The following is a 25,604-nucleotide window of genomic DNA, read 5'->3' on the forward strand; positions in this document are numbered from 1 at the left end:
CGCGATCCCCAGTTTCACTGAAACGCTGGCAGTCGGAGACTGATGAGGGCCAATCGGAAAATGTAGTGTCAGCCACTGGTGACTGACATGGCGCTTAACGTGTTAAGACATGTTTGCAATGCCTCCTTTGGAACTGGCCTCAAAGCTTCTAACAAACTCCATTTTGTGGTGACATTTCTTTTTACACCCACAGTGGGGTTAGCAGTGTTGCCTGGAGCTAAGTGTTTTTGGATTTTTTTCAAAACAAAATTCATGTAAAGCAGAGTTTTCCACAGTTGAGAATATTCAAAAGAACACACTTCTGTCTGTGAAGCTGTTACTAAAGGGCTGGTTTTAAGGTTGAGCATTTGTCTGCCTGATGCCCCAAAGCACGTAGCAACATCATTGGCATGCCTGTGCCCCCAAGGGGACAGCACTCAGCCAGGATATGTGCACGGTGTCATTGTCTACATCAGCCTTTGTACCGTGAAGTCACACGTGTGGTGACTGCCAGCACCACTGGCCTCTGTGTGGGTGTAAACGCTCATCTGGTTGGTGATGCGATGTGTTCAGTGCCAGCTTTTCATTCTGGAGCTGAATCACTTTGGGTGTGAGTATCGTACATGTGGTCACAATTTATAAATTGCTAAGAAAATGAAATCTGGAAAGTGTAATTTTACCAAAGAAGTCTTGGACAGATAGTTGTTTTTAATGTTACAAAAAGAATCAGCCTTCAGATAAAAATCACGTCCAGCATTTTTTTTGTGTGTGATTATTGTTCTTACTGCCTTTGAAGGAATTATCTGAAGCTGAAAACCAGTTTAAGAGGATGATTGAACACTACCCCAATGAGGGCCTCGATTGCTTGGCCTACTGTGGAATTGGAAAAGTATACTTGAAAAAAAACAGGTTAGTAAATGTCCTAATAAAGTAAAAATTAAAAAAAATAAATTTCTATATTTATGGTATATCTATGCAGTGATTTATCAAATGTATTCTTTTTTATATATTTTTTTTTATTGATTTCAGAAAGGAAGGGAGGGAGAGAGAGAAAAACATCAGTGATAAGAGAGAATCATCGACTGGGGGGCCTCCTGCACGCCCCCCACTGGGCATTAATTCGTATGTGCCCTGACCCGAAATCGAACTATGACTTCTTGGTTCATAGGTCAACACTCAACCACTGAGTCACGCTGGCTGGGCTCAAACGTACTCTTACTAGTTAGCTTGGAATCTCTGACTTTTGTTGTGGGAATGAAAATTCTTGACATCTTTTCATACCTTTTTTTTCATTATTATGACTAGGTTTCTAGAAGCTCTTAATCACTTTGAGAAAGCAAGAACCCTGATTTGTCGACTCCCTGGAGTGCTAACTTGGCCCACAAGTAATGTGGTTATTGAAGAGACTCGGCCAGGGAAAATAAAGGTAACCATTTCTTTCTGCAGAGAGCTCTGACTAACTGTGAAAGCCCGCCTACACTGACTGGCTCAGGTGTCAGAAAAGGAGATAGTATTCTGGCCTCAGCTGCCCCACAGGCGTTTCCCCTTTAAGGACTAGTGAGAATGAACTAACATTTACTGAATGTTTTCTATTGCCAGTCACATACCTGCCACATTTCATTACCTTCAATCCTTACAACAGTCCTACAGATGAGTACTATGATTTATCCCCATTTTATGGAGGGAAAAGATTAAGTTTAGAGAGGTTAGGTAATGAGCTCAAGGTTAAACAGCCAGGAAATGGTGGAGCTGGGCTTGAATCCAGGTGTTCTGATTTCAGTGTGCATTCTTAAGCAGAAAGATATGCTGTCCCTCGGAAAGGTGTAGCTTTGCTGTTTCATCATAGTTACTGTCATTACTGAGGGGTACTCGAAGACTCAAAGTATAAATTTAATCTCAAATCCAGAAGCAGAGGATGCTTTGCTAGTTTTTGAGAGACTAAATTATGTGTAAATTGACTAGGATAGGCGTTTAGTTGTGGGGACCCTGGGCATGAACTGGCTTTTGACCACAGCTTTTAAAAGCATGGGGGTCAACTCTCACAACTCAATGAGAAAAAGACAACTAAACTAATTTAAAAGTACCCCAAGGATGTGAATAGACGTATCTGTCAAGAAGTTATACAAATAGCCAGTAAGCACATGAATGGTGTTCAACAACATTACCTACCAGAGAAATGCACATTAAAACTATAGTGAGATACGACACCCATTGGGATGGTTATTTTCAGAAGGCAACCAAGAATAAGTGTTGATAAGGATGTGAAGTCAGAACCTCCTGCGTTGTTGTGGGCGGTGCCATTGCTTTGAGAAAATAGTCTGGCACTTCCTCAGTGGGTTAAAGAATGAGTTATTCTGTGACCCAGCAATTCCATTCCTGGATATATACAGAGATAACACATGTTCTCACAAAAACTTGTACATGCCCTGACCAGTTTGGCTCAGTGGATAGAGCGTCGGCCTGAGGACTGAAGGGTCCCAGGTTCGACTCCGGTCAAGGGCATGTACCTTGGTTGTGGGCACATCCCCAGTAGGAGGTGTGCAGGAGGCAGCTGATCGATGTTTCTCTCTCATCGATGTTTCTAACTCTCTATCCCTCTTCCTTCCTCTCTGTAAAAAATCAATAAAAAAAAATATATAAAACAACAACAACAAAAAAAAACCTTGTCCATGAATGTTCATAGCAACATTATTCACAGGAGGCAAAAAGTGTCCATCAACTGATGAATGGTTATATAAAATATAGTCTATTTATACAATTGAATATTATTCAGCCCATAGAATGAAGTACTCACATGGTACAACATGATCGAATCTTGAAAACATTATGCTAAGTGAAGCCAGACACAAAGGCCACAGATTGTAGGATTCCATTTGATTGTAGGATTCCATTTATATGAAACTAGAGGCCCAGTGCACAACATTTGTGCACTGGGGGCAGGGGGTCCCTCAGCCCGGCCTGCACCCTCTCGCAGTCCGGGACCCCTCAGGGTATTTCCAACTGCCGGCTTAGGCCTGCTCCGGGGGAGCAGGGGTCCTTAGCACTGCCGCAGAGTCGGGAGAGGCTCCCACGACCGCTGCTGCCCTCACCAGCCGTGAGCCCAGCTTCTGGCTGAGCAGCGCTCCCCCTGTGGGAGCGCACTGACAACCAGAGGGCAGCTCCTGCATTGAGTGTCTGCCCCCTGGTGGTCAGTGCACATCATAGTGACCGGTCGTTCCACTGTTTGGTCAACTTGCATATTAGGGTTTTATTATATAGGATCTTCAGAACAAGCAAATCTACATGGAGACAGGAAGTAGATTAGTGGTTGGGAGGAGCTAGGAATTGAGGGAAATGGGGAGGGGTTGCTAATGGTTATGGGGTTTCTTGTTGGGTGATGAAAATGTTGTAAATTTAGACTGTGGTGATAGTCATACAACCGTGTGAATGTACTAAAAACATATGTGAATTGTATGGTTATGTGAATGATATCTTACCCAAAGCTGCTATTAAAAAAGTTGTAAAACAAAGGATCATTGTGTTTTCCTCATTAAACTAGATTGGGATGGAGGCATGGGAACTATTGATAACAAAAGTGCAGGAGCAGGGGGGTCATTCTCAGGGCAAGAACTAGCGCAGGTGGCAGGGGCTCCGGGAGGAGGCGAGTGAGGTGCTAGGATCCCAGGTGAAGCACCCTTAGGATCAGGAGAACAGTAGAATACTAAGGGAGTTTCACCTTAGGACTCCCTCTGGATGCTTAAAGGAGATTTCTGTGAGTTACATATTGTACAATGAGGTTTGATGGTTATAACAGGATAAGATTTTGATTCTGACTTTGAAATTCTGAAAAAACGTTTTAGTTCTTGTCCCCCTCCCCCACCATTCCATCATTTTCTCTGGACATGTCTCTGTATCGGCCTCCATTAAAAAGTGGTATGTAGTTTGTTCTTGGCTAAACATTTAGTCATTTCTAGGATGAAAATATTTTGACAGCAAGAAGTTATTGAAATCACAAACATTTTGATTGACAAATGAGTGTTGTAACAGTATCTTTTTTGTTTTAGATGCTCTTAGAGAAATTTATTGAAGAATGCAGGTTCCCTCCAGTGCCCGATGCTGTTTGTTGCTATCAGAAGTGCCATGGATATTCCAAAATCCAGATATACATCACAGATCCAGACTTTAAGGCAAGTAATGACTGTGCATTAGGACATTAACTTGCACAGTTGTGCCTTACAATGAATTTAGAACCAATCCTTTAATTGGAGGCACCCAAGTTCTCTGGGGTGCCAGCAGTTTTATGTCCTGTTGCCCACCCCTCCCCCTGGACTTCTTTAGGTCTGCATCATCTCACATGGGAACCCAGAGCCACTGAAATTAACACTGAGGGCCAGTTGGCTAATTCCATTTCCCCTTTCTAGCCACTGTGCCATCAACTGCCTATTCCTAGGAACACAGGAAACAAAACAAGATTATTACCTCTGATTTGTTGCAATTCTGTCTCTTGTAAAATTGGACTCCAAGAACAAAAGGCCATTGTTGACGGCTGAATTGGCTCTCAGAAATCTAAATTTGAGATCAAGTCTGGCACATAATTGAGTGAATAAGTTACTGGGCCTTAGTTGGTTCAAGAAGATAATAAGCTGCCCATTGTGGCACTGTCCCTGGTTAGAACTGAGATGGAATATTGTTTATAAAATATTTTATACGTTGTAAAGAATAATGCAACTGTAAGCTATGAAAGTGAATATGTCAGCCAAGCTCTGTATCTCTGGCACTAGGCATTCTAGGTACAGAGTAGTATGCTCCCCCATGAGGAAATGTATCTAGTTGTGTCTACCAGAGGAATGCAAACAGCTCTCTCTTTATCTTAATACTAGAGGCCCAGTGCAACAAATTCGTGCATGGGGAGGGGTGTCCCTCAGCCCGGTCTGCACCCTCTCCAGTTGGGACCCCTCAGGGGATGTCTGACTGCTGGTTTAGGCCCGATCCCACAGGGACCACTGACTCCTAACCGCTTGCCTGCCTGCCTGCCTACCTGCCTACCGGCCAGATCGCCCCCTTACCGCTCCCCTACCGACCTGATCGCCCCCTTACCTCTCCCCTACCGGCCTGATTGCCCCCTTACCGCTCCCCTACCGGCCTGATCGCCCACAACTGCCTTCCCCTGCTGCGACCTGCCTCCTCCACTAGGACTAGCCTCTGCGCCGCGCAGAGCCATGGGACCCCCAGGCCTCACCACGCAAAGCATCCGCCGGGCCCTGCCTCCGCTGTGCGCGCGGCCATCTTGTGATGACGTGAGGGCGTGATACCACCTAGGCTATTATTAGTATAGATGCATTGTGAGTGAGTTAGAGAGAGAGTGTGTGTGTGTGAGCTAGAGACAGCACCTTTAAAATGTGAATTAAACATTGTTTTAACCCCCCAGGGTTTTATACGAATCAGCTGTTGCCAGTACTGCAAAATAGAATTTCACATGAACTGTTGGAAGAAGTTAAAAACAACAACCTTTAATGATAAAATTGACAAGGTAAGGCTAATAAGATTCTCTGGGTGTTTTGTTTTTCTAATATGTTTTTAATGATTTCAAAGAGAGGGAGAGAGAGAGAGAAACATCAGTGATGAGAGAGAATCATTGATTGGCTGCCTCCTTCACACTCCACACTGGTGATGGAGCCCACAATCCAGGCATGTGCTCTGACTGGGAATCAAACCATAACTTCCTGGTTCATAGGCCTACAGTCAACCACTGATCCATGCCGGCTGGGTACTGTGGCTGTGTTTTTGTGTCTGAATTGAGGTTTCCTGGTACATATTCTTGTGACAGAGGATAGAGATCAAGGGCCAGTCCATTCAGCGTTTCTTAAGGTTTTGTTGGGACATGCTTGGTGTATGTCCTGTCAGCTCTTCTTGCACTGACCAAAGCAAGTCATTCCTTTTGCAGGGAGGCTCCGCAGGTCCCATGGCAACAAGCAGGGACTTTCAATGCCGCCCTGAAGGAGGTTTCTGATGACATTTTAACCATTCCTGATGGTTACAGTAGTATACATGTTTAGATTTATTTTGATACGCAGCACACTTTTTTTTTTTAAAATCAAATAGGATTTTCTACAAGGAATTTGTCTTACCCCTGACTGTGAAGGTATCATCTCTAAGATTATCATCTTCAGCAGTGGTGGTCAAGTTAAATGTGAAGTAAGTATCTAATTAAGGGGAAATCTTATTAAATTGACAATGAGAATGCTTATACCTTTTAAAGCATGATTTAAATTTATGAAAGTTGTATGATTTGGATTTGTCTTTTCTAGGAAACAGTTTCTTAATTTCAGACAATATACAAACAATTAGGATGTGAGAATGCTTCTTTGCAATAAAGGATTCTCACATTCTTTTATTTCATAGCAGGAAAAGGAGGCTTTTACAGTTTAGTTTTACTGTTATCACTTTTTTTATAACCTTGTTTTCTTTATTCCCAGTAAACTTCTGGGTGTTTGGGGGTGAAGGTACTTAGGGAGGGGAGGAGTGTCTTAAGGGATTGATTACCTTTACCTGGTCTATATGGAGGTGGCAGGAGTGGGTTATAATGATACTAGGGGCCCAGTTCATGAATTCATGCACCTTGAAGCAGCTGTGGGCTGCAAGGCTGCAGTGGGCTCAGAGGCAGGTCTTGACCCATCCTCCACACCCCCGCCCGGCCCCTCCTTCCACGGCTGTCTGCTGGCAGCCCCACTCCCACCGCCGCTGCTCCCACGCACTGATGGCGCCGGCCCTGCTCACACCCACTGACAGCGCGGAGCGATTGCGGCTGGCACCAGCAGTGGGTGAGAGTGGGACCAATGCTGTCAGCAGGTGTGAGCGGTGGCTGCTGCCCTGATCGCCCCTCAGGAGTAGGGGGAGGTGGAGAAACCCTTAGGGGCAGTCAGGGGCGGTAGCCGCCACTCACACCTGCTGATGGCACCAAATTTTCGGGGTCAGCGCTGGGTGCCAGCAGCAGGTGGGAGCAGCAGCTCCGGCACTGGTAGTGGGTGTAAGCGGGGCCAGTGCCGGCAGCAGTTATCAGCGCCCGGCGGGATCGTGGCACATGGGAGCAAAGAATTTTTAGTAACCACTAGAGGCTCGCCCCAATGACAGCGCCTTGGTCTTGTGCCCCTGCTCACCTGCTCCACCATCCCGCCACGGTCGATGCCTGCCATGTTCCGCACACGCCCCCTGGTGGTCAGTGCACGTCATAGCAACCAGTTGTTCGGTTGTTTCGCTGTTCAGTCTATTTGCATATTAGGGTTTTGTATATATAGATTTGTAGTTTATTTGATCTCCGCTTACTTTTAATTTGAAAAACATTAAAACATCTTGCTAAAGTGTCTGTACTCTCTTGTTTCTCTTTTCAATACATTATTTTATTAAAGTTTTCTGGGCTTTTGTCTGGGTCAGAGCATCATCCCTGTTCTCTGCCAAGCTGACCATTGACTGTGTGTGCTTCTGAAATGCTTGTTTCTTGTGGTTTTGTGCTTTATGTCCTGGGAGTATAAGACAAATTTCTGGTATCTTTGTTTTATTTAAAGTTTGAACACAAAGTCGTAAAAGAAAAGAAGGTTCCTTCAAAACCTATTCTGAAACAGAAATGCTCTAGGTAAGATTTTCAACAATCCATCACTAGCCTCATGATGTCTTTTACAATATAATTTCTAAATTATGCTGTTTTCGAATTGGCTGTGCACACATGTCCAATTAAGTGGTTTTAAAATGCCTTTTATGGATATTTAAAATTTAAAGAGAACTAGCCTGGAATGGTTAAATACTGAAACGTGAATCATAGACTTATTTAGTGGTTGAATTTACAAGTAAAATTATGACATTGGACGTTGTGAAATGACGTTTCATTAATAGATTTGGCAGTTGGATAAAAATTGTATACTTAGCTCGCAGGTGTTTAAACTTTAATTCCAAAAGCATAGTTTCTTGTTATCTCTCTTCAGCAAATATTTTGAACCAGTGACTTATTTCTCACACTGAAATACTCAATGTACTGTCAAAATTATTTCCTTCTTTGTGTTTTCTTGTTCAGATCAAATAATTTCAATGTTTTTTGCTTTTCTTTTTGGTCCTGCCTCTTGTTTTCCATTCTAATAAGTGATTTTTTTCATCATTGGTGACCAAGAAAAAGCAAAAGAAAAGAGGAACAGACTTATTTGTTGAAGAGAATTCATTGTAACCATATTAACCAAATTCCGTAGTTGTGGGCCATTATTGGGATGTGAAAATAATAGTTTACTGTGGGATCTTTTATTTTAAATAAGTGTGTACATGTATTATCTTGCAGAGTAATTTTTATTATTCCTATTCACCTTAAGCAGTAACTTGTGAACATGGAAATAATATCTGTGCCATCTGTATGTGCCATCCTTAGGGAAGCCCCTCAGTCCCCTGAAGCCCTGGTTTTCATGAAACAAGTACCGTTAGTTTGACTGCATTAACCACGTGTCAGCAACTTTTGATCTTGAACAGAAGATGCAGGCTAAGCTCTGACTAGAAAGGAACACTCCTAACTTACTGCTTAGAGAATGCTTTCTATAGTAGCCAAAGGGAAATAGTTGGATTTATAACAGGTGAATTATCACTAATTGTAAATGTTTATCAGCCTAGAGAAGCTAAGACTGAAAGAAGACAAAAAATTGAAGAGAAAGATCCAAAAACAGGAAGCAAAAAAATTAGCACAAGAAAGAATGGAAGAGGACTTAAGGGAAAGTAATCCACCCAAAACGGAAGAGCAGAAAGGTATGCTGGAGTCCAAGGCATAATAACGCTAATGTATTCTCGCCTAGACTATAAATGTGAATACTCATCCTACTGGGACTCAGGTTAATTGTTACTGAATTGAAATTTAGGTTTCCGTTAATATTTTAATACTGTCACGGGAGCAAATGGTACACAGAGCACTGATTTTGGAAGCAGTACACAGGGATTCAAAACACTACCTGCCGCCAAGCTGGGGCAGACTGTGAGTTTACTCTGTGCTGAACTGAAGGTGGAAGCCATGTTTGACGATGGTCTGTAGACTCCACTATGTGGATTTAGGTCCTAAAACTGTGAGCTATGAAATCACTACTAATTATCTGAAATAATGCTGAGTTCGAATGAAGCTATTCAGAAAAAGTACCGTAGAGATTGCCTAGTACAGCCTTTTTGTTTTATGTTCATCTTGTCATCATTCCATGATCAATGTGGGAACATATCTAGTAATTTCACTATTTCTGTGGACATGTTGGTCTGTATGTATACTTCCAGATGACTGGAAGTAAGTTATTCTCATTTTCTACGATGGCCATCTATACAATAAAATATTTCCTCTTGCTGTCTTTATTTTTTTCATCTAGTATTCCATTAATGTTTCACAAATCAACCAAAATGATCTTTCTTACTGAAAAAGTTTTCAGTGAATGTTGGTATTTTAACTTCGCATGCTACAAGAAGCTAAATGGCCATCCTGTAGGAAGAGAGTGGACAGGACGATGAACTTCTGAGATATTTTCTGACTAGTAGTCAATGCGTCCATAGGTCTGCAATTTAGGATCCAACAATAAGATGAATAATAAGAACTGCCAAATATTAATAGAATCTGTAACTGAATAAATGATCCCTTTAACTCCAAAAAACCCCTTAGTATTCTTAATGACTAAACATGTTTACTGGGTATAAACATGTTATATTGGATGTAAAATTTATAATTTTAGGTAGTTGATGAAGCTGGGTTAGAATGGTTGAGGGAAGTAACTTTATTTTAAAAGGATACAATTTCAGATGTTACACGAGTGGTACAGAGTGAAGGAGATAAGGTACTTTTTCTGTATTTTGTTGAACGTGAACTTCTATATTTTTTAAAGGTATTGTTAAATACAGGGTGGAGCAAAAACGTACCCTTGTGACTGAGCGAAACACAGAGTTTATTCTTGTATTATATTTATTAATTATTGTATTATTTCCTATATGAACAACTGTACACGTACTTTTGCCCCACCCTGTATTTAGATTCCTAATTTAAAATTTCTTGAGTTGTTTATTTAAAACAACATGAAGAATTCATCTGCGCCATGTTTATATGCTCTGTAATGTTACAGCATTTCTCTCGAAGTTTCTATCTCTGCAGGTTGGTCCTATTTCTCACTGTAACTGACCGCTGTGGTTTATCCTTAGAAACTGTGGCCAGTGCTGAGAGCTGTCAGTTCCTGGACGACAGGATCTTGCAGTGCATCAAGCAGTATGCCGACAAGATCAAGTCCGGGGTGCTGAACGCGTCTACGCTCCTCAAAGAGCTGCTCTCCTGGAAGGTTTTGAGCACAGAAGACTACACAACCTGTTTTTCCAGCAGAAATTTTCTAAATGAAGCGGTGGACTATGTCATTCGTCACTTGATTCAAGAAAAGAATAGAGTCAAAACAAGGATATTCCTGCATGTTTTGAGTGAACTTAAAGAAGTGGAGCCAAAATTAGCTACTTGGATCCAGAAACTTAATAGCTTCGGTATGTCATTCACTTTTAGAGATGCAGTTTAGTAGAAAGGACACATGTGGGCCTCAGAGTCTTTTTTTGTTTTCTTATCGTTATTTATGATTTTTTTTAAAGTAGGACTACAAATGAGTATGGTTAAAAATACTGTTTTTCCAACTCACAATTTATAGCTTATTTTACAGAAAGGTTATAATACACACTTTCAAAAGGTGTAAACACAAAAAAGTTCAGTCAGTTAGAAAATCCAGTCCCGTATTATGTTAAGTATTTGTAAACGTGTAAAATGTCAGAACTGTAAATACCGGGCCCAGCCATGGGTACATAGCACCCCTGTCCACCCCCTGTCGTGCCCTCTGGGTTCCTGTGGTTCAGAAGTCTGATTCCATAATGGGAAAGTTAGAGGGAAGAATGGATAGAATACTTGCTTAGGATCACCCTAGGCAAATCTGTGCTCAGGACTAACCATCTCTAAGGATGAGGAGAAAAGTACCTGTGTTGTTGTAAACCACGGGATTATAAAACTGTTCCTCTCTCTTGGTTTTCCTGGTTTGGCTGAGTAAGGCCCAACCAGGCTCTTTGCCCAAGGCCCTCAAGCAGGCACTGGGGAAGGCGGCTGCAGGCAGAGTTGTAGTCTAACCATTTCCTGTTTTAAAGGGTGTTTGGGAATATTACTTTTTGTGCATATTACTGATGTTTTATTACTATGGAATATGTGTAGTAAAGCATTATAAAATCTTGCTAGTTTGTACTGATTGGAATGAAAGTCATTATGAATTAGTGAGAAGGTTATTGCTGTATCTGTAAAGGAATTTAATTCCTTTTTCTAAGTTTAATAAAAATAACTAATAATAGAAGCCTTTGGCCCACTTTATTCAACTAATAGATATGAATTATTGCAATTAGCATGTCCATGTTAAGTGGTGTTTATGAAATGTATAATCGCTTAAATAAGTTTATTCTCAAGTATTTACATGTTTTCACTGCAATTGTAAGCAAACTGTAATGGAACCATTTTCAAGATGTGAGGGTGAATGTGGTTTTGCAGTAAGTGGTTTTCCATCTGATTTGGGTTTGGTTTTTATCACAGGCTTAGATGCCACAGAATCTTTTTTTTCTCGTTATGGAGCATCTCTCAAGGAGCTTGATTTTAGCATCATGACTTTTCTCTGGAATGAGAAGTATGGTCATAAACTAAACTCTATAGAAGGAAAGCAACTTGACTATTTCCGCGAGTCGGCATCACTGGAGGAAGCCCGGTGTCTGATCTGGCTGCTGGAAGAACACAGAGACAAGTTCCCAGCCTTGCACAATGCGTTAGACGAGTTCTTCGATATCATGGGTATGTGAGTCGAGTTTCAGTTTATATTATACCTAAACTTGGGGGGGAAATGTGTATTTGTGGAGGGTAGTGATTAATAGTACTTTTTTTCATGTTAAAACCTTTCTATTCTATGGAACTCCGTGTTGTGGACATATTCAGATCACTGTTCTCATCTTAGTTTGACAGTGTAGTGGCAGAGATTGCATGTTGACAGAATTTATTACGAAATGGGTTTGATCTGGAGCAGTCAGGAAAATGGCTGCAGAAAGTGATGTTTTCAGAACCTAAAGCAGACAGACGGCACCTCTGCTGTGGGAGGAGTGGGAACTGCGAGTCAGGAATAGTGGGCTCTGGCTCACCTCCCCTCATTCCTTAAAAAGCTTGTTTTTATGCTGCTTTGCGGCCCATGCTAGGTGTTAACAAGGAATTGAGGAATGCTTCCGCTCTTCCCTGCCCTCAGGACCTTTTGCTCTACAAAAGGGAATAAGATGAATAGACGTATAATGTGGGGCTAAGCCCATTGAGAGAAGAGTGGGTAAGTGGGTTCAGACGTAGGAGTGAGCACATGCATTCTCCCGGGAAGAGGAAAGCCTGGTGTGGGGATGGGGTCCGAGCTGGAGGTGGAATTGGACAGAGTGACCTCCAGGCCTAGAGAGGATGGAGGGCAATCAGGGACCTGTGTGGGTAAGGGCTCGGTGTGCAATTTGGCTGAATATGATAACTGGTGGTTAATTCTTTAGCTTCTCTCGATTCATAGCTTCTTCTTCATTAAAATAAGAGAATTTGGAGCCAGTGATCTGTGTGGTCCCATTTTGCTTAAATTATAACATTTTAGATTCTAAATTAATTTGAATTTCTTATTTTTGCTACTACATGTATGTCTTAGGGTAATGCCTCTCCCCTTCCCCCATCATCAGAAGTTGACTTTATTGTTAGGCATTAGACTTGGAAATTTCGTGGTGTTTGTTTTAAAATGTACATTAAAAGTCTGGCCCTGTACAAAAATGTCACATGTTACAAAGTTCAAATGCATGTAAGGAACCAAAGGCTTGCTTTTGCTGTGGTTCTTGTGAAGAGCACACCCACGTAGGAAGGCTTTATTTCTCCAGGACTCTCTCCATGACTGGAGTGCCAGGGCACAGACAGCCTGGATGTACTCCATCTGTTTGCTGCTGCCGCCAGGAAAAGGCTGTCCCGGGACTGAGCTTGCACATCCCAATGCATGTTTGGGTCACACCACCGGACAGCTGAAAAGGACAGCTCCCACTGTGTGCATTGTTCCGATTCTGGTGTTCTGTACCTAAAATGCACAGGCCGCCGGGCTGTAATCCTTTCTCTGCTCTCGGCCAGAGTTGGAAGCCAGCAGCAAATGACTGGCCAACAGATTTTCAAGTCCCGTAGCTCTGCCTCTCACCTTTACCCTGACATTTTCAGTTTCGTCTCCTTTCATTAGAAGTACTTATATTTCTTTAAAGTTTAAAAAGTCCATGGATCTTGTAGATAAAGATATTCACTGATGTCACCAATGCTATGGTAGTTGGGAGCCCCAGCCTGCCTCCTGAAGTCTGGGTGCGTTTTCCCTGTTGGAATTTCTGTGTAGAAAGCCAAGAGGTCCCTTGAGAGCAATGTGTCTGAACTCGTTTACGTCCCACTTATTGAATTTATCTCGTCAGTAACATGGTTATATATCCGGTTTTTAAGCAGGAAGCCTGGAATTGGTCTCGATTCTTCCTTCTCCCTATTACTCCATACCTCGTTTGTCAGCAGTCCAAATGAGCTTCATCTTGGATCTCTCCTTCCCTGTCCATCCCACTTCCTAGCCAGGAGCGCAGTGGTCTTTCCATGCACTAGTCAGTAGCCTCCAAACTGGTCTCCATACCTAGACCCTCCCCCTCCAAATCTTCCTCCTACATTGCCTCTAGGGCAGTGGTTCTCAACCTTCCTAATGCTGTGACCCTTTAATACAGTTCCTCATGTTGTGGTGACCCCCAACCATAAAATTATTTTCGTTGCTACTTCATCACTGTAATTTTGCTACTGTTATGAATCGTCATGTAAATATCTGATATACAGGATGTATTTTCATTGTTACAAATTGAACATCATTAAAGCATAGTGATTAATCACAAAAACAATAGTAATTATATATGTTTTCTGATGGTCTTAGGCGACCTCTGTGAAAGGGTCGTTTGACCCCCAAAAGGGTCGTCGTGACCCACAGGTTGAGAACCGCTGCTCTAGGGACTCTTGAGGAACATCTGTCTGATCCTGTAACTATTCTCTTTGGGAAGCACTTGCTTAGTTTGCCTACAGATTAAATTCACATCATGTATCTGGGCTCTTCGTCACTCTGCCCATCTGCCTTCTGAATCGACACCACACCAATGACTGTGTCCCAACCTGCACTGTGCTTTCCTGCCTCCTGTCTTTGCTCATCCAGTTCCTCCAGCCACATCGCATCCCGTTGCGTGTTCATTTCAAGCCCCTTCCTCCCCAAAGTCCTTGCTGATCCCTCTGGGCCTCTCCCCTTGAAGACTTCATTATTCCGTCAGCTTTGCTCCCATGTATTTATTGTGGGAGTTAGCACACTGGGTGGCAGGCATCTGCCTGGTTGTCTTTTTTGTAGAAACAGGTGTGTGGGTGGCAGGGACTGTTTTGTGCATCTCTATTCCCAACACCTGGCTTAGAGTTTGGCACCTAGAAGGCACTCAAATTATGCTGAAATGGGTTGAAATTTTGTGGTTCTTTGAAGCTGGTCTCCCATTTAGTTAGCCATTTCACCCTTGCCTCCTAAACTAGACTTGTGTCAAAGCCAAATGAGGCATAGAACATAGTCTGTGTCAGTGTACCTGGGGTGGTTTTCTTTAAAGCTACAGTGCAGGGGTGGGGAATGTCTGGCCCACCAAGGCCCGAGTAATCATGTGGTCCGGCCCTGCCAAGGCATTAGGGATGAGTTAATTGAATGTTTGAACAAATAGAGCAGGCTAATTTTTAAGTTGATAATTTGGTGTGGCCCACGAATGATGTTATAAATATCCAAATGGCCCTTGGCAGGAGAAGGGTTCCCCACCCGTTTTGGTGTATTATATGGCGATGTTAATGCTTCGCTTGCTCACAAAACGGTCTCTCTTCCTGCAGACAGCCGCTGCACTGTGCTGAGGAAACAAGACAGCGGGGATGTGCCAGTGAGTCATTTGATCACTTTAAATGCTGTGTTCTGGTTTGTGTTGGCCAAAGGAAGGGGAGGACCCAGGCCAGTGTAGTTCCATCCTAGGTGGCACTCCCAGAACCCAATCTGGAGGACTTCCAATAACATGTACTATTTCATTAGGAAGTTAATCCCAATCTGCCCCTTGGAATTGGAACAAATCAGCAAACGCTGAGGCTTACATTAGACAACGGCCTTAAAGTTTCACAACTAATAAATGTTAGTCTTAGAAGTAGGAAAGCAGTTCTTGAATAATCTCCTGGCATAAAAATGAAAAGTTATCTGTAATTGTGAAAATGTTCATGTTTTGCTCTTTAAGAAAAATAAAGGGACTTTGTTTTGAGTGCCTCCAAATTGAGTTTAACTTAGAATAATGCCAGAGTTGTCTTCCTTAGTAGGTTGTGGCAGTTTTCACACAGAAAATTGCTTGTTGACTGACTTTTTAGGACCACGTCATCTATACTTGAGGTTTTGTCTTAGTCCAGTCTGTCAAGTATTGCCCAGCTACACATGGAAGCACAACTGGCACCCTGTGAGAGGTCACAGCTTCTCCCAAGTGCACTGCCAGTGCTCCTGTGTCTGGCCAGGTGCACGTGTCTAGTTTGCCTAAGTAAAAGGAAAATCATTAAAATACTATCAGCATGTACCTGGAATTATCTTAAAAGTCTGATATAAACTATTGAAAATGAGTTCAAAATGTTGGAACAATGTAATTTCAGTTATAACATTAGGCAACATTAAACGTTTTCTTAATTTCTGTTATAAATCATAACAATAGGGCTATAGTGTTATTTTTGTTAAACATTTTATGTAATTCAACTTATGACCAGTCTCAAAATCATGGTATAATACATGGTAGCTTCATAGTGCTGTTACTTGAGTGTTCAGCGATTTCTTTCTCCTTTTTTAGTTTAATTCTACCAAGATAAAAAACAAAGGCAAGAAAAAGAAGCCAAAAGATTTAAAGGTATGGAGTATTTTCTGAGTTAATTCTTATGTAAAATAATTTAATATGTAAGTTAGAAGTAACCAGTTCTTGGAATATTTTGAAGCATTTTGTTGAGATGAGTTTCTAGGCTTTAAAGATATTTTGGCAGTCTTCTACATTTTGAATAAATTCAAGGTTCATATTGTATATAAGTAACACTTAAAAGAAACTTTTATTTTTATTGTCCTTTTTATTTTCTGAAAATTTCTGAGTAAAGACAATTTTCATAATGTGGAATTTTGTCTGGATGGTTCTAGAACAGGCTGACCAAGACAGCTTTGGGGTCAGCTAGACCTGAATTTATAGCTTGGCTCTTGACCAATTATTGTGATTTTTATTGCTGTTTCTATTACCTCTGTGACCTTGGGCAAGTTATTTGACTTCCCTATGCCCTAGTGTTACCATTTGTATGATGACATGATACCTCTTATCAATAACAAAAATATTCAAAATAAAGGTGGTAAATACTAACCATTAAAGCAGAATCTCAGACTTGATAGGCTCCCTTCCTTCCTCTCACCCAAGGCCGAGCTCTGAACCCATGAGGTCACTAGTGGGCTCTTCACAGCTCTCATGTATGTGCGGGCTCACGTTGGGGCAGGTGTGGAAACAGTGAACAAATGTTACAGGAGGATGAGAGCAGTCAGTAAAACTAATGGGTCCTGACCGGTTTGGCTCAGTGGATAGGGCGTCAGCCTGCGGACTGAAGAATCCTAGGTTCGATTCCAGTCAAGGGCATGTACCTTGGTTGCAGGCACATCCTCAGTAAGGGGTGTACAGGAGGCAGCTGATTGATGTTTCTCTCTCATCAGTGTTTCTAACTTTCTATCCTTCTCCCTTCCTCTCTGTAAAAAATCAATAAAATATATTTAAAAAAAAAAACTAATGGGACTTTTAAACTGAGTGACATTTAAATTTTTTTGGAGTGTGGTAAGCTACCTAAATGTTAATTTGGGCCTATTTATGGTTGTTGAAACTTTTATTATTAATGTGTTCCTATTCAAAAGACAATTTAGATAAGTCTCATATATTGTCAGTTTGCATGCTTATTTATGTAAGCAGTCATCAGTATTAATGGCAGTTTTAAGGTAGAACATTATTGTCATTCTTCTGTCTTTTAAACCAGCCTATGTTAGTTGGGTCTGGAACAACTTCAGTAACACCTAATAATGAGACTATCACTTCAGGTGAAGACCATAAGTAAGTACAGTTTTTAAATTTTTGCTTCATTTTAACTCAAGTGTTTTAAGCGATGTTAATTTAATGTACTTTACATTTGTGCTTTCCCTAACTTCTCTGTCTAAAGATATGCATCTATGACAACAACCTTATGTGACCATCTTGGTTGAATTTATAGCATGGCTTGTCAATGTTGAAAATTCATAAAAACTGCATTAAAATCACAAGGTTGCCCTAGCTGGGTGGATCCATTGGTTGGAGTGTTGTCCTGTATACCAGAAGGTTGTGCGTTAGATTCCCAGCCATGGCACCTACCAAGGTTTTAGGTTTGATCTCTGGTCAGGGTGTGTACGAGAGGCAACTGATCCATGTTTTTCTCTCCCTTTCTCTCTAAAACGAGTTAAAAAAACATATCCTCAGGTGAGGACAGTAAAAAAATAAAATAAAATCACAAGGCTGATGATTTTCACTTGATAAGTGTGAGAACCTACTATGTGCAAGATACTATGGGGCAATCCTAGAAAATGTTCTTTAAAATGTTCATTGAAGAGAATGTTCTATTGATAATTACTGGTATATTTGCTAAAATAGGAGAAATGGAGATGTTTTGGAAGTTATATATGAGGTAATAGTTTAACCTTAAATGTTAGTGATTTTTAATAACATCTGGTTGTTGAAGCTAAGTTTTGAAGAAACAAATAGACATAAGTAGAAATAAAACTAGTCAGTAGCAGTGACCTTTTTATATCATATTCTTTTCTGGGCTAAAAAACACACAAAAAAAGTTTGGGTTTTTTTCTACATTTCTTAAAGAGGTTGTGTAACAGTTGTTTTGCACAGTCATTTTCATGGATTCTTTAAGTGGAGAAATTGTTTTAAGTTAAAATTATTATAGCCTATATTTATATTACACTTATACCAGGCATTATTCTAAGAGCTTTCCATATAGTACAACTCATTTAATCCACTCTTTCACCCTAGGAAATAATTATTATTATGTTCATTTTATATGTAAGGTAACTAATGCACAGTGTAGTTGCATGACGTGCCCAAGGACACACAGCTTGTAAACAGCAGAACCGAATTTTAAACCCAGCAATCTGGTGGAGAGCCCACACTCAAACTGCATCTTTGTAGAGAGCTAAAATCATCACCTTTAAAAAAAAAAAATCTTTTTATTAAGTACCAGTCTCTATTTCACTTTAAATTAATAGCAGTTATAATAAAACTTTCATTGTTCACTATAACAAGTTACAATCAATGCAAATGTGCTCTTGGTAGCAAGAATAAGTAGGTGATTAAAAGTGCTTATTCAGTAGTCAGGCGCATCTACTTCTTTTTTTTTTTTTATATATATTTTATTGATTTTTTACAGAGAGGAAGGGAGAGAGATAGAGAGTTAGAAACATCGATGAGAGAGAAACATCGACCAGCTGCCTCCTGCACATCCCCCACTGGGGATATGCCCTTGACCGGAATCGAACCCGGGACCCCTCAGTCCGCAGGCCGACGCTCTATCCACTGAGCCAAACCGGTCTCGGCGCATCTACTTCTTGACTATAATCGTGGAAGGTAACTTCTCTGCATTAAATTCTCTGGTAGGAGGTTTTTGTTTCTTTGCATCATAATACCACATAACATGTTACTATCTTTATGTTTATTTCCATTTAATGTTGGTGAGGCAAAAGTAGGTTTGTAGTTGTGAGTACATGAAACAGTGTTTATTCTTGTATTATTATTTATTAATTATGGCATTATTTTCCATACAAACAACTGTAACCTACTTTTGCCTAACCCTGTATTATTCTTGGTCACCTAAAGCTGGGTCAATTATTCAAAAAAAAAATTTTTTTTTTAAATCAACAGACGCAATTCAAATTCCGCAGGCCCGTTTGTAGTGCCTGACCACCTTCGGCAAGATGTAGCAGAATTTGAAGCTCTGTATGGACAGCACAGCAATGAGTATGTTGTCCGTAAAAAGAAGCTGTGGGACATTAACCCAAAGCAAAAAAGTTCAACTCTATATGAGTGAGTAGAATGTTTCTACAACAACTATTTTATATGGGGGCTGCCAGTTAAAGGTGTTAGGTTGTTTAATTTGTGTCCCAAATGATTATTAACACATTGTTTGCGGGTAGTTTTTATCGCGCGCTAACAGGTGGTGCGGGCTATTTTTGCTAATTTTTTGCGCAAATGGTAACGTTCAGTAAAATTACGATAACTTTAGTTTACGTATTTATACGTTACCCGCATTCTACCGCTAAGTCTATAAAAAACGTATTAATACGTGTCCCGCGCTCTACTACACTGGTAGAACGTATAAATACGTAAAACATGTAAACACGTTTCCCGCATACAATGTGTTAAATGAATCAATTGATGGCTTGTAAACTCTTAGAAAGGAAAGTGTTTTTATAGCTTTTGTTCAGTATTATACAAATAAAACTGAGGGTTTTTAATTATTAAATTTAAAATCCTAATGATTGTTTTGTCAGTTTGAGTTGCTAATGTGGATACTTCCTGCTTCCAAAACTGTCCTGCTACGTCCTGATAGGACTGATAAAAGTTTCCAGCCATGAACGTTTCACCATGAATTTCAAGTTACACATTTGACAAGGGGGAGAATGATTATGTGATCTCATTGTCCTTATGTTGATGGATGCATCTGTTTGGCATCTTATAAGTCCAGCGAGTAGCTTGGTGAAGTGTTAACCTTTTACCTGGAAAAGGATGCCCAGATCTTATTCTTACTTCTGCCTGATGATGGCTGTTTAGCTGGATGACCCTGTGTCCCTGTATGGTATCGGAGACTTGACCTCCTGACATTAACCTAATAAAAAAGAAACTGACTTTCCTTTTGAAGTAACTTGGGTGTGAGTTACTTTTGGATTGAAAATGTGGATGTTAAATTAGCACTTAAGGCGAGTGTGAGTGGTTATCCTATATAATAAAACCCTAATATGCAAATCAATCAAACAGCAGAATGACCAGTCGCTGTGACACGCACTGGGGATCGGGCCTAAGCCAGCAGGTGGACATTCCCCAAGGGGTCCCGGACTGCAAGAGGGTGCAGACCGGACTGAGAGACACCACCCCCCCACCCCCACCCCCAGTGCACAAATGTTGTGCACCAGGTCTCTAGTCTATATAAAGGCTAAGCGACTGTCTGGTACCTATGACGCACACTGACCACCAGGGGGCAGACGCTCAACACAGGAGCTGCCGATCTGTGGTGACTTGGCAGCAGCGGTTCTCGGGTGACACACCCCAGAACCAGAGAGGAGGGAGTCCAATTCTTCGTGGGACTGTGCAATTCCACCTTCGGCTGTGGGTTATGTTATTGCTGGGGCACTGTCAGCCCCGAATCTCATTTACTGCCTAGATGCGGTAACCACAGATACCCTTCAAGCCACGGCACCACCCCAGGGGTGTGGCTGGCTGGGGAGAGAATGCGGGAGGTTGGCTCCAGGGCGTGTCCGGCCCAACTTGCCCAGTCCCACACCACCAGCCACCTTCTAATTAATTTCCTCTCAACGTGCACGAATCCGTGCACCGGGCCACTAGTATGACATAAAGGAGTAAAGAGTTCAAAGAGATTTGGAATTACCATTTTGAGGTTGGCGTTAATAAGAAGTGCATGGTGTTTTCCTTAAGAAATGAAACTGAGGGCTAAGATCTGCAACAGAGAATTAAATCAAAAGCTAACTGTTCTGGAAAACCTTTCACTCATTCACAATTTGGTCATTCTGTTTTCCTCAGTTGCTGCATTCCTATTTAGTCTGGTTATATGCTCTTGGGTTCCTCTTAATGGTTTTTCTTTATTTTCTTTTATTTTTTTTAATATATTTTTATTGATTTCAGGGAGGAAAAGGGATAGAAACACCAATGATGAGAGAGAATCATTGATTGGCTGCCTCCTCCATGCCCCACACTGGGGATTAAGCCCGCAACCCAGACACATGACCTGACCAGGAATTGAACCATGACCTCCTGTTCATAGGTCAATGCTCAACCACTGAGCCATGCCAACCAAGTGGCTTTTTTTGAGGCCAGAAAAGTGGATAAATAGAGTTAAAGTTCATTTTGGATTGCATTTCAAATAATAGTAATTATAAAAATTTTATTCACAATAAGGTTATAATATTATTTCTTTGGACTAGACAAGAAATAGTCCAAATTTTGGACTATTTTTCACACATTCAATTTTGTTCTGCATTGAATATGTGAAAAATTTGTTGCTACTTAGCCAGTGGAGAAAACCTGAAGGTTCTGTTTCTTTGAAAAAATTTTTTTCTGATTATAAAAGTAACTAGTGGCCCAATACACAGATTTGTGCACTTTGAAAGGAAATTAATTAGAAGGTGGCTGGTGGGGCAGGACTGGGCAAGATGGGCCGGACACGTCCTGGAGCCAACCTCCCACAGTTCCTCCCCGCACCGAACCTGGGGCAGTGCTGCAGCTCAAAGGGCGTCTGTGGTCACCACAACTCAACAGTAAACCAGATTCGGGGCTGACAGTGCCCCAGCAACAACATAACTCACGCCGAAGGTGGAATTGCGCAGCCCCACAAGGAATCGGGCTCCCTCCTCTCTGATTCTGGGGTGCATCACCTGAGAACCACCGCAGCCAAGTCACCTCAGCAGCTCCTGTGTTGAGCGTCTGCCCCCTGGTGGTCAGTGCACATCATAGGTACTAGACGGTTGGATGGTCGGACAGTTGCTTAGCCTTTTATATATATAGATAATACAAATTCTTGAATTTTTAAAAAATAAAGTTGAAAGGACAAAATAAAAAAATTATTTCTATCATCCAGATATAACCACAGTTAACTTTTGGTGTGCATCCCCTCAGACTTTTAAAAGTCTGTGTATAAAATAGGTTTTAAAATTTGCAAACTGTGGTTGTACTATACGCTCAGCCTTGTCATTTACCTTTTCACCTGAAAATGCACAGTGAGCATTTTTCATATTCCTGACTATTCTTCAGGAACGTGACCTACTGGTTGCTGGATGGTTGTCACCAGCTCGGCATCAGCACTTCGTGGCTGGCTGTGGAAAAGCTCACGAGGTCGCATAATCATACTGTCCTTGTCACATGTGTAACTTGAAATTTGTTGTTGAGATGGAGAGTGATTCCTTTCATGTGGTCTCTTCTTCAGTTACCCCATTTGGGATTTAAGTATTTTCATCCAGATAGAACGTTTTCTGTTTCAGTGATTTTCTTAAGTATTCATCATGGAGAGAAGAAGTAAATACGTATACACCATTGATGATTGTTCTGCTCTTGCTCAGTGGCAACTAAACACCAACAGAAAAGGACTCTCTTCAGACAAAGGAGGGGAGGGCCAATGTTATTTATACTAATCAGCCTAAATCCTCTACAAGGATTACTGTTCCTGAGACTGCATCACTTGTTTCTTTGTACTTCACTCTCCTCAACCCCTTTTTGTTTTTAGAAATTTCCCATTAAAAATGAAGTTTGATGGGAATCTTAAAGCAAAAACATATTTAACATGTTATCTTGCAAAACATCATGTATGTAGGGAAGTTTCAATTGTAGAAATTATTCTAAGGGAACATAGTCATCAAAAAACACTCTAAGCCGAAACCGGTTTGGCTCAGTGGATAGAGCGTCGGCCTGCGGACTGAGGGGTCCCAGGTTCAATTCCGGTCAGGGGCATGTACCTTGGTTGCGGGCACATTCCCGGTGGGAGGTGTGCAGGAGGCAGCTGATCGATGTTTCTCTCTCATCGATGTTTCTAACTCTCTATCCCTCTCCCTTCCTCTCTGTAAAAAAAAAAAAACACTCTAAGAGAGATGGGTGACTTTTCAGTATTGAGAGCAGCGGTGCTGACAGAGTGACATTGGGTCTTTATGCTTCAGAGCATTGGCCGTTTGCACAGAGGGCAGCCGTTTGTAACTGTTCTGTGCATTTATCTGCAGCAGCTTCTGCACAGAAAGGAGTTTTCTTTGCTTCAAAAAGTGTTGCTTTTATCTCCTAAATAACTTGTCTTCCTGGTTAAGATTAATTTACTAAGAAAGTTTCTCTGGAGATTTTTGCTCTTGAAAAGCCTTCTTAGTTGTATGTGGTATGTGTCTGTCTTGTTAGTTTCTCACTGTTACAGACTGAAGACCAAATTCACATGGAGGAGGAAGCCTTTTTGAGCCTGAGAAAAGATAGTGCCCAGACCTGGGGTGACCGCAGTCCAGAGCTGGAGGCAGATTAAGGGACCTGCCCTGTTTCTGTGGGTCTGATCCTGTACTATGTTGGCTTATTGATCGGACATGATTGATTTCAATACCTCTGAATCACATCCTACTCTTAAACAAGAAATTACAATAGATGTACTATATGCAAATTCCAATCATATATTTTCTGGAAGTTTTATTTCCTCTTTTCTCTTGACATTTTGTTTTTTCTCAGATAAAGTTTCTTTTCATTGCTTTTTTATTTTTTTTTTAAATATATTTTATTGATTTTTTACAGAGAGTAAGGGAGAGGGATAGAGAGTTAGAAACATCGATCAGAGAGAAACATCGATCAGCTGCCTCCTGCACACCCCCTACTGGGGATGTGCCCGCAACCACAGTACATGCCCTTGACCAGAATAGAACCCAGGACCCTTCGGTCCACAGGCTGACGCTCTATCCACTGAGCTAAACCAGTTAGGGCCTTTTCATTGCTTTTTAAATAGATTGTATACTTATATAATTAAAACGTATAAAGTAACTCTTTCATCCCTTTTATTTTTTTTACTAAAAAAACTTTTTAAAAATTATTTTCTGAGAGAGAAACAAAACTTTATTTATAGTATCATTGGTTTCAGTTAGCCTTTCTCAGATTTAATATGAGTATAATATTTGTTGGGGAGGAGTTGAGATCAGCTGGAAGTGAAATAGTATTTGCTTTGGGAGAATTTTTTGGGAAATAGTATATTTCTAATGAACATGTACAAGTACTTTTAATAACTTATATGAATGCAAATTTTTCCTCCCAGTTATTTCTCTCAATTGTTGGAGGAGCATGGTCCCTTGGATATGAGTAATAAGATGTTCTCTGAAGAATATGAATTCTTCCCAGAAGAAACTCGTCAGATACTAGAAAAAGCTGGAGGTTTGAAATCTTTCCTCCTAGGATGTCCTCGTTTTGTTGTGATTGACAACTGTATTGCTTTGAAGAAAGTTGCATCACGGCTCAAGAAAAAGAGAAGGAAGAAAAACATCAAGACAAAAGTGGAAGAAATGTCAAAAACAGGAGAGTACTTACGAGTTAAACTGCCGCTGAATCCAACCGCTAGGGAATTTAAACCAGATGTGAAGTCCAAAGCAGTGTCCAGTTTATCTTCAACACCAGCTTCTGAGGGTGCAAAACCCCAGCCTGCCTCTGCTGATTTTCCCAAACCAGCCTGTGAAGCTGAGAAGCCACAACCAGTGTCCAAGCCACAGCCAGTGTCCAAGCCACAACCAGTATCCAAACCACAGCCAGTGGCCAAGCCACAGCCCGTGTCTGAGAATTCTCGCAGGTCAGTTTCAGAGGGCGAGAAGCCCAAAGAGGTCACTCCCAGTCCTCCCAAAGCAGCCTCTGAGGATGCGAGTCGCCATCCTCAGGGCCGTTCGACCTCCATTTCTCCCAAGCCAGTTCATGAGGACGTGAAAACAGCCTATTGGACTCAAGCCCATGTGGTCACAGGGTACTGTACATACCTTCCCTTCAGGGCATTCGAGCTTGCCCCGCCACCACCAGCATACATAAGCATGGTCCCGACCTTGCCCCAGTACACTAACATTTACACACCGCTGGCCACCATTTCAACTGAATATCAGCTGCAAACATCAGTGACAGTGGTGTCATCTTACGTAGCCAATGACAGACCAGGTCAGAGTGCTGCTGTGTATTTTGATGGTCGTCGTTTGAATGCTGAGCATGCCCCTGGCAACCAGATTGCCTCAGAAACACAGATCCTTCAGGACTCTTTGGAGATATCAGTAAAGTCACAGTACAGCACAGGTGGTGCTGATCCAGCCCAGAGTGAGCCCCGCAGAAATAATGGCCACTGTGGAAATTCTGCCCACAAGCAGGAAGCAAACCCAGAAAGGACCGATGAAGCCACGAATATTCCACATACACAAGTGGTTGCCATACAGGTAAGACTTAAATAGAAAAAAGTTGTCTTAATACTGAAGTTAAATTTTTTTTCATTTTTTATTGCCAATATATATACACTAAAATGATTGAACAAATATGGTTACTAATGCTTTCACCTGAAAATGTCTTAAAAATATCCCTTTTGTAGGACATAATAGGTAATCTTGTCAAGAAAGAATTTTAGGGCCTAGTAAACAATACCCTTGTTTTCTACCCCAGTTTTGCCCCAGTTGAGAAATAAACTAGAGGAATCAGTAGATGTAACCAAACATCACCATGCAGAGTGCATGTCTTAACAG

General features: G+C 41.3%; 1 protein-coding gene across 1 annotated transcript in view; it reads left to right on the forward strand.

The window, feature by feature from the left end:
• TTC3 (tetratricopeptide repeat domain 3) overlaps positions 1-25,604 on the forward strand; it is a 102,729-nt gene that overhangs the window by 54,308 nt on the left and 22,817 nt on the right. Inside the window, exons 20-33 of the mRNA XM_081086436.1 lie at positions 776-888; positions 1,285-1,405; positions 4,023-4,145; positions 5,387-5,488; positions 6,061-6,153; positions 7,521-7,588; positions 8,597-8,733; positions 10,150-10,476; positions 11,552-11,803; positions 14,924-14,970; positions 15,904-15,960; positions 17,108-17,181; positions 19,027-19,188; positions 24,158-25,304. Coding sequence (XP_080942562.1) covers positions 776-888; positions 1,285-1,405; positions 4,023-4,145; positions 5,387-5,488; positions 6,061-6,153; positions 7,521-7,588; positions 8,597-8,733; positions 10,150-10,476; positions 11,552-11,803; positions 14,924-14,970; positions 15,904-15,960; positions 17,108-17,181; positions 19,027-19,188; positions 24,158-25,304 — 2,823 coding nt within the window. The remainder of the gene's footprint in view (positions 1-775; positions 889-1,284; positions 1,406-4,022; positions 4,146-5,386; positions 5,489-6,060; positions 6,154-7,520; positions 7,589-8,596; positions 8,734-10,149; positions 10,477-11,551; positions 11,804-14,923; positions 14,971-15,903; positions 15,961-17,107; positions 17,182-19,026; positions 19,189-24,157; positions 25,305-25,604) is intronic.

This window comes from Myotis nattereri (genome assembly GCF_964212035.1).
Source record: "Myotis nattereri genome assembly, chromosome: 3".
Taxonomy (NCBI): domain Eukaryota; kingdom Metazoa; phylum Chordata; class Mammalia; order Chiroptera; family Vespertilionidae; genus Myotis; species Myotis nattereri.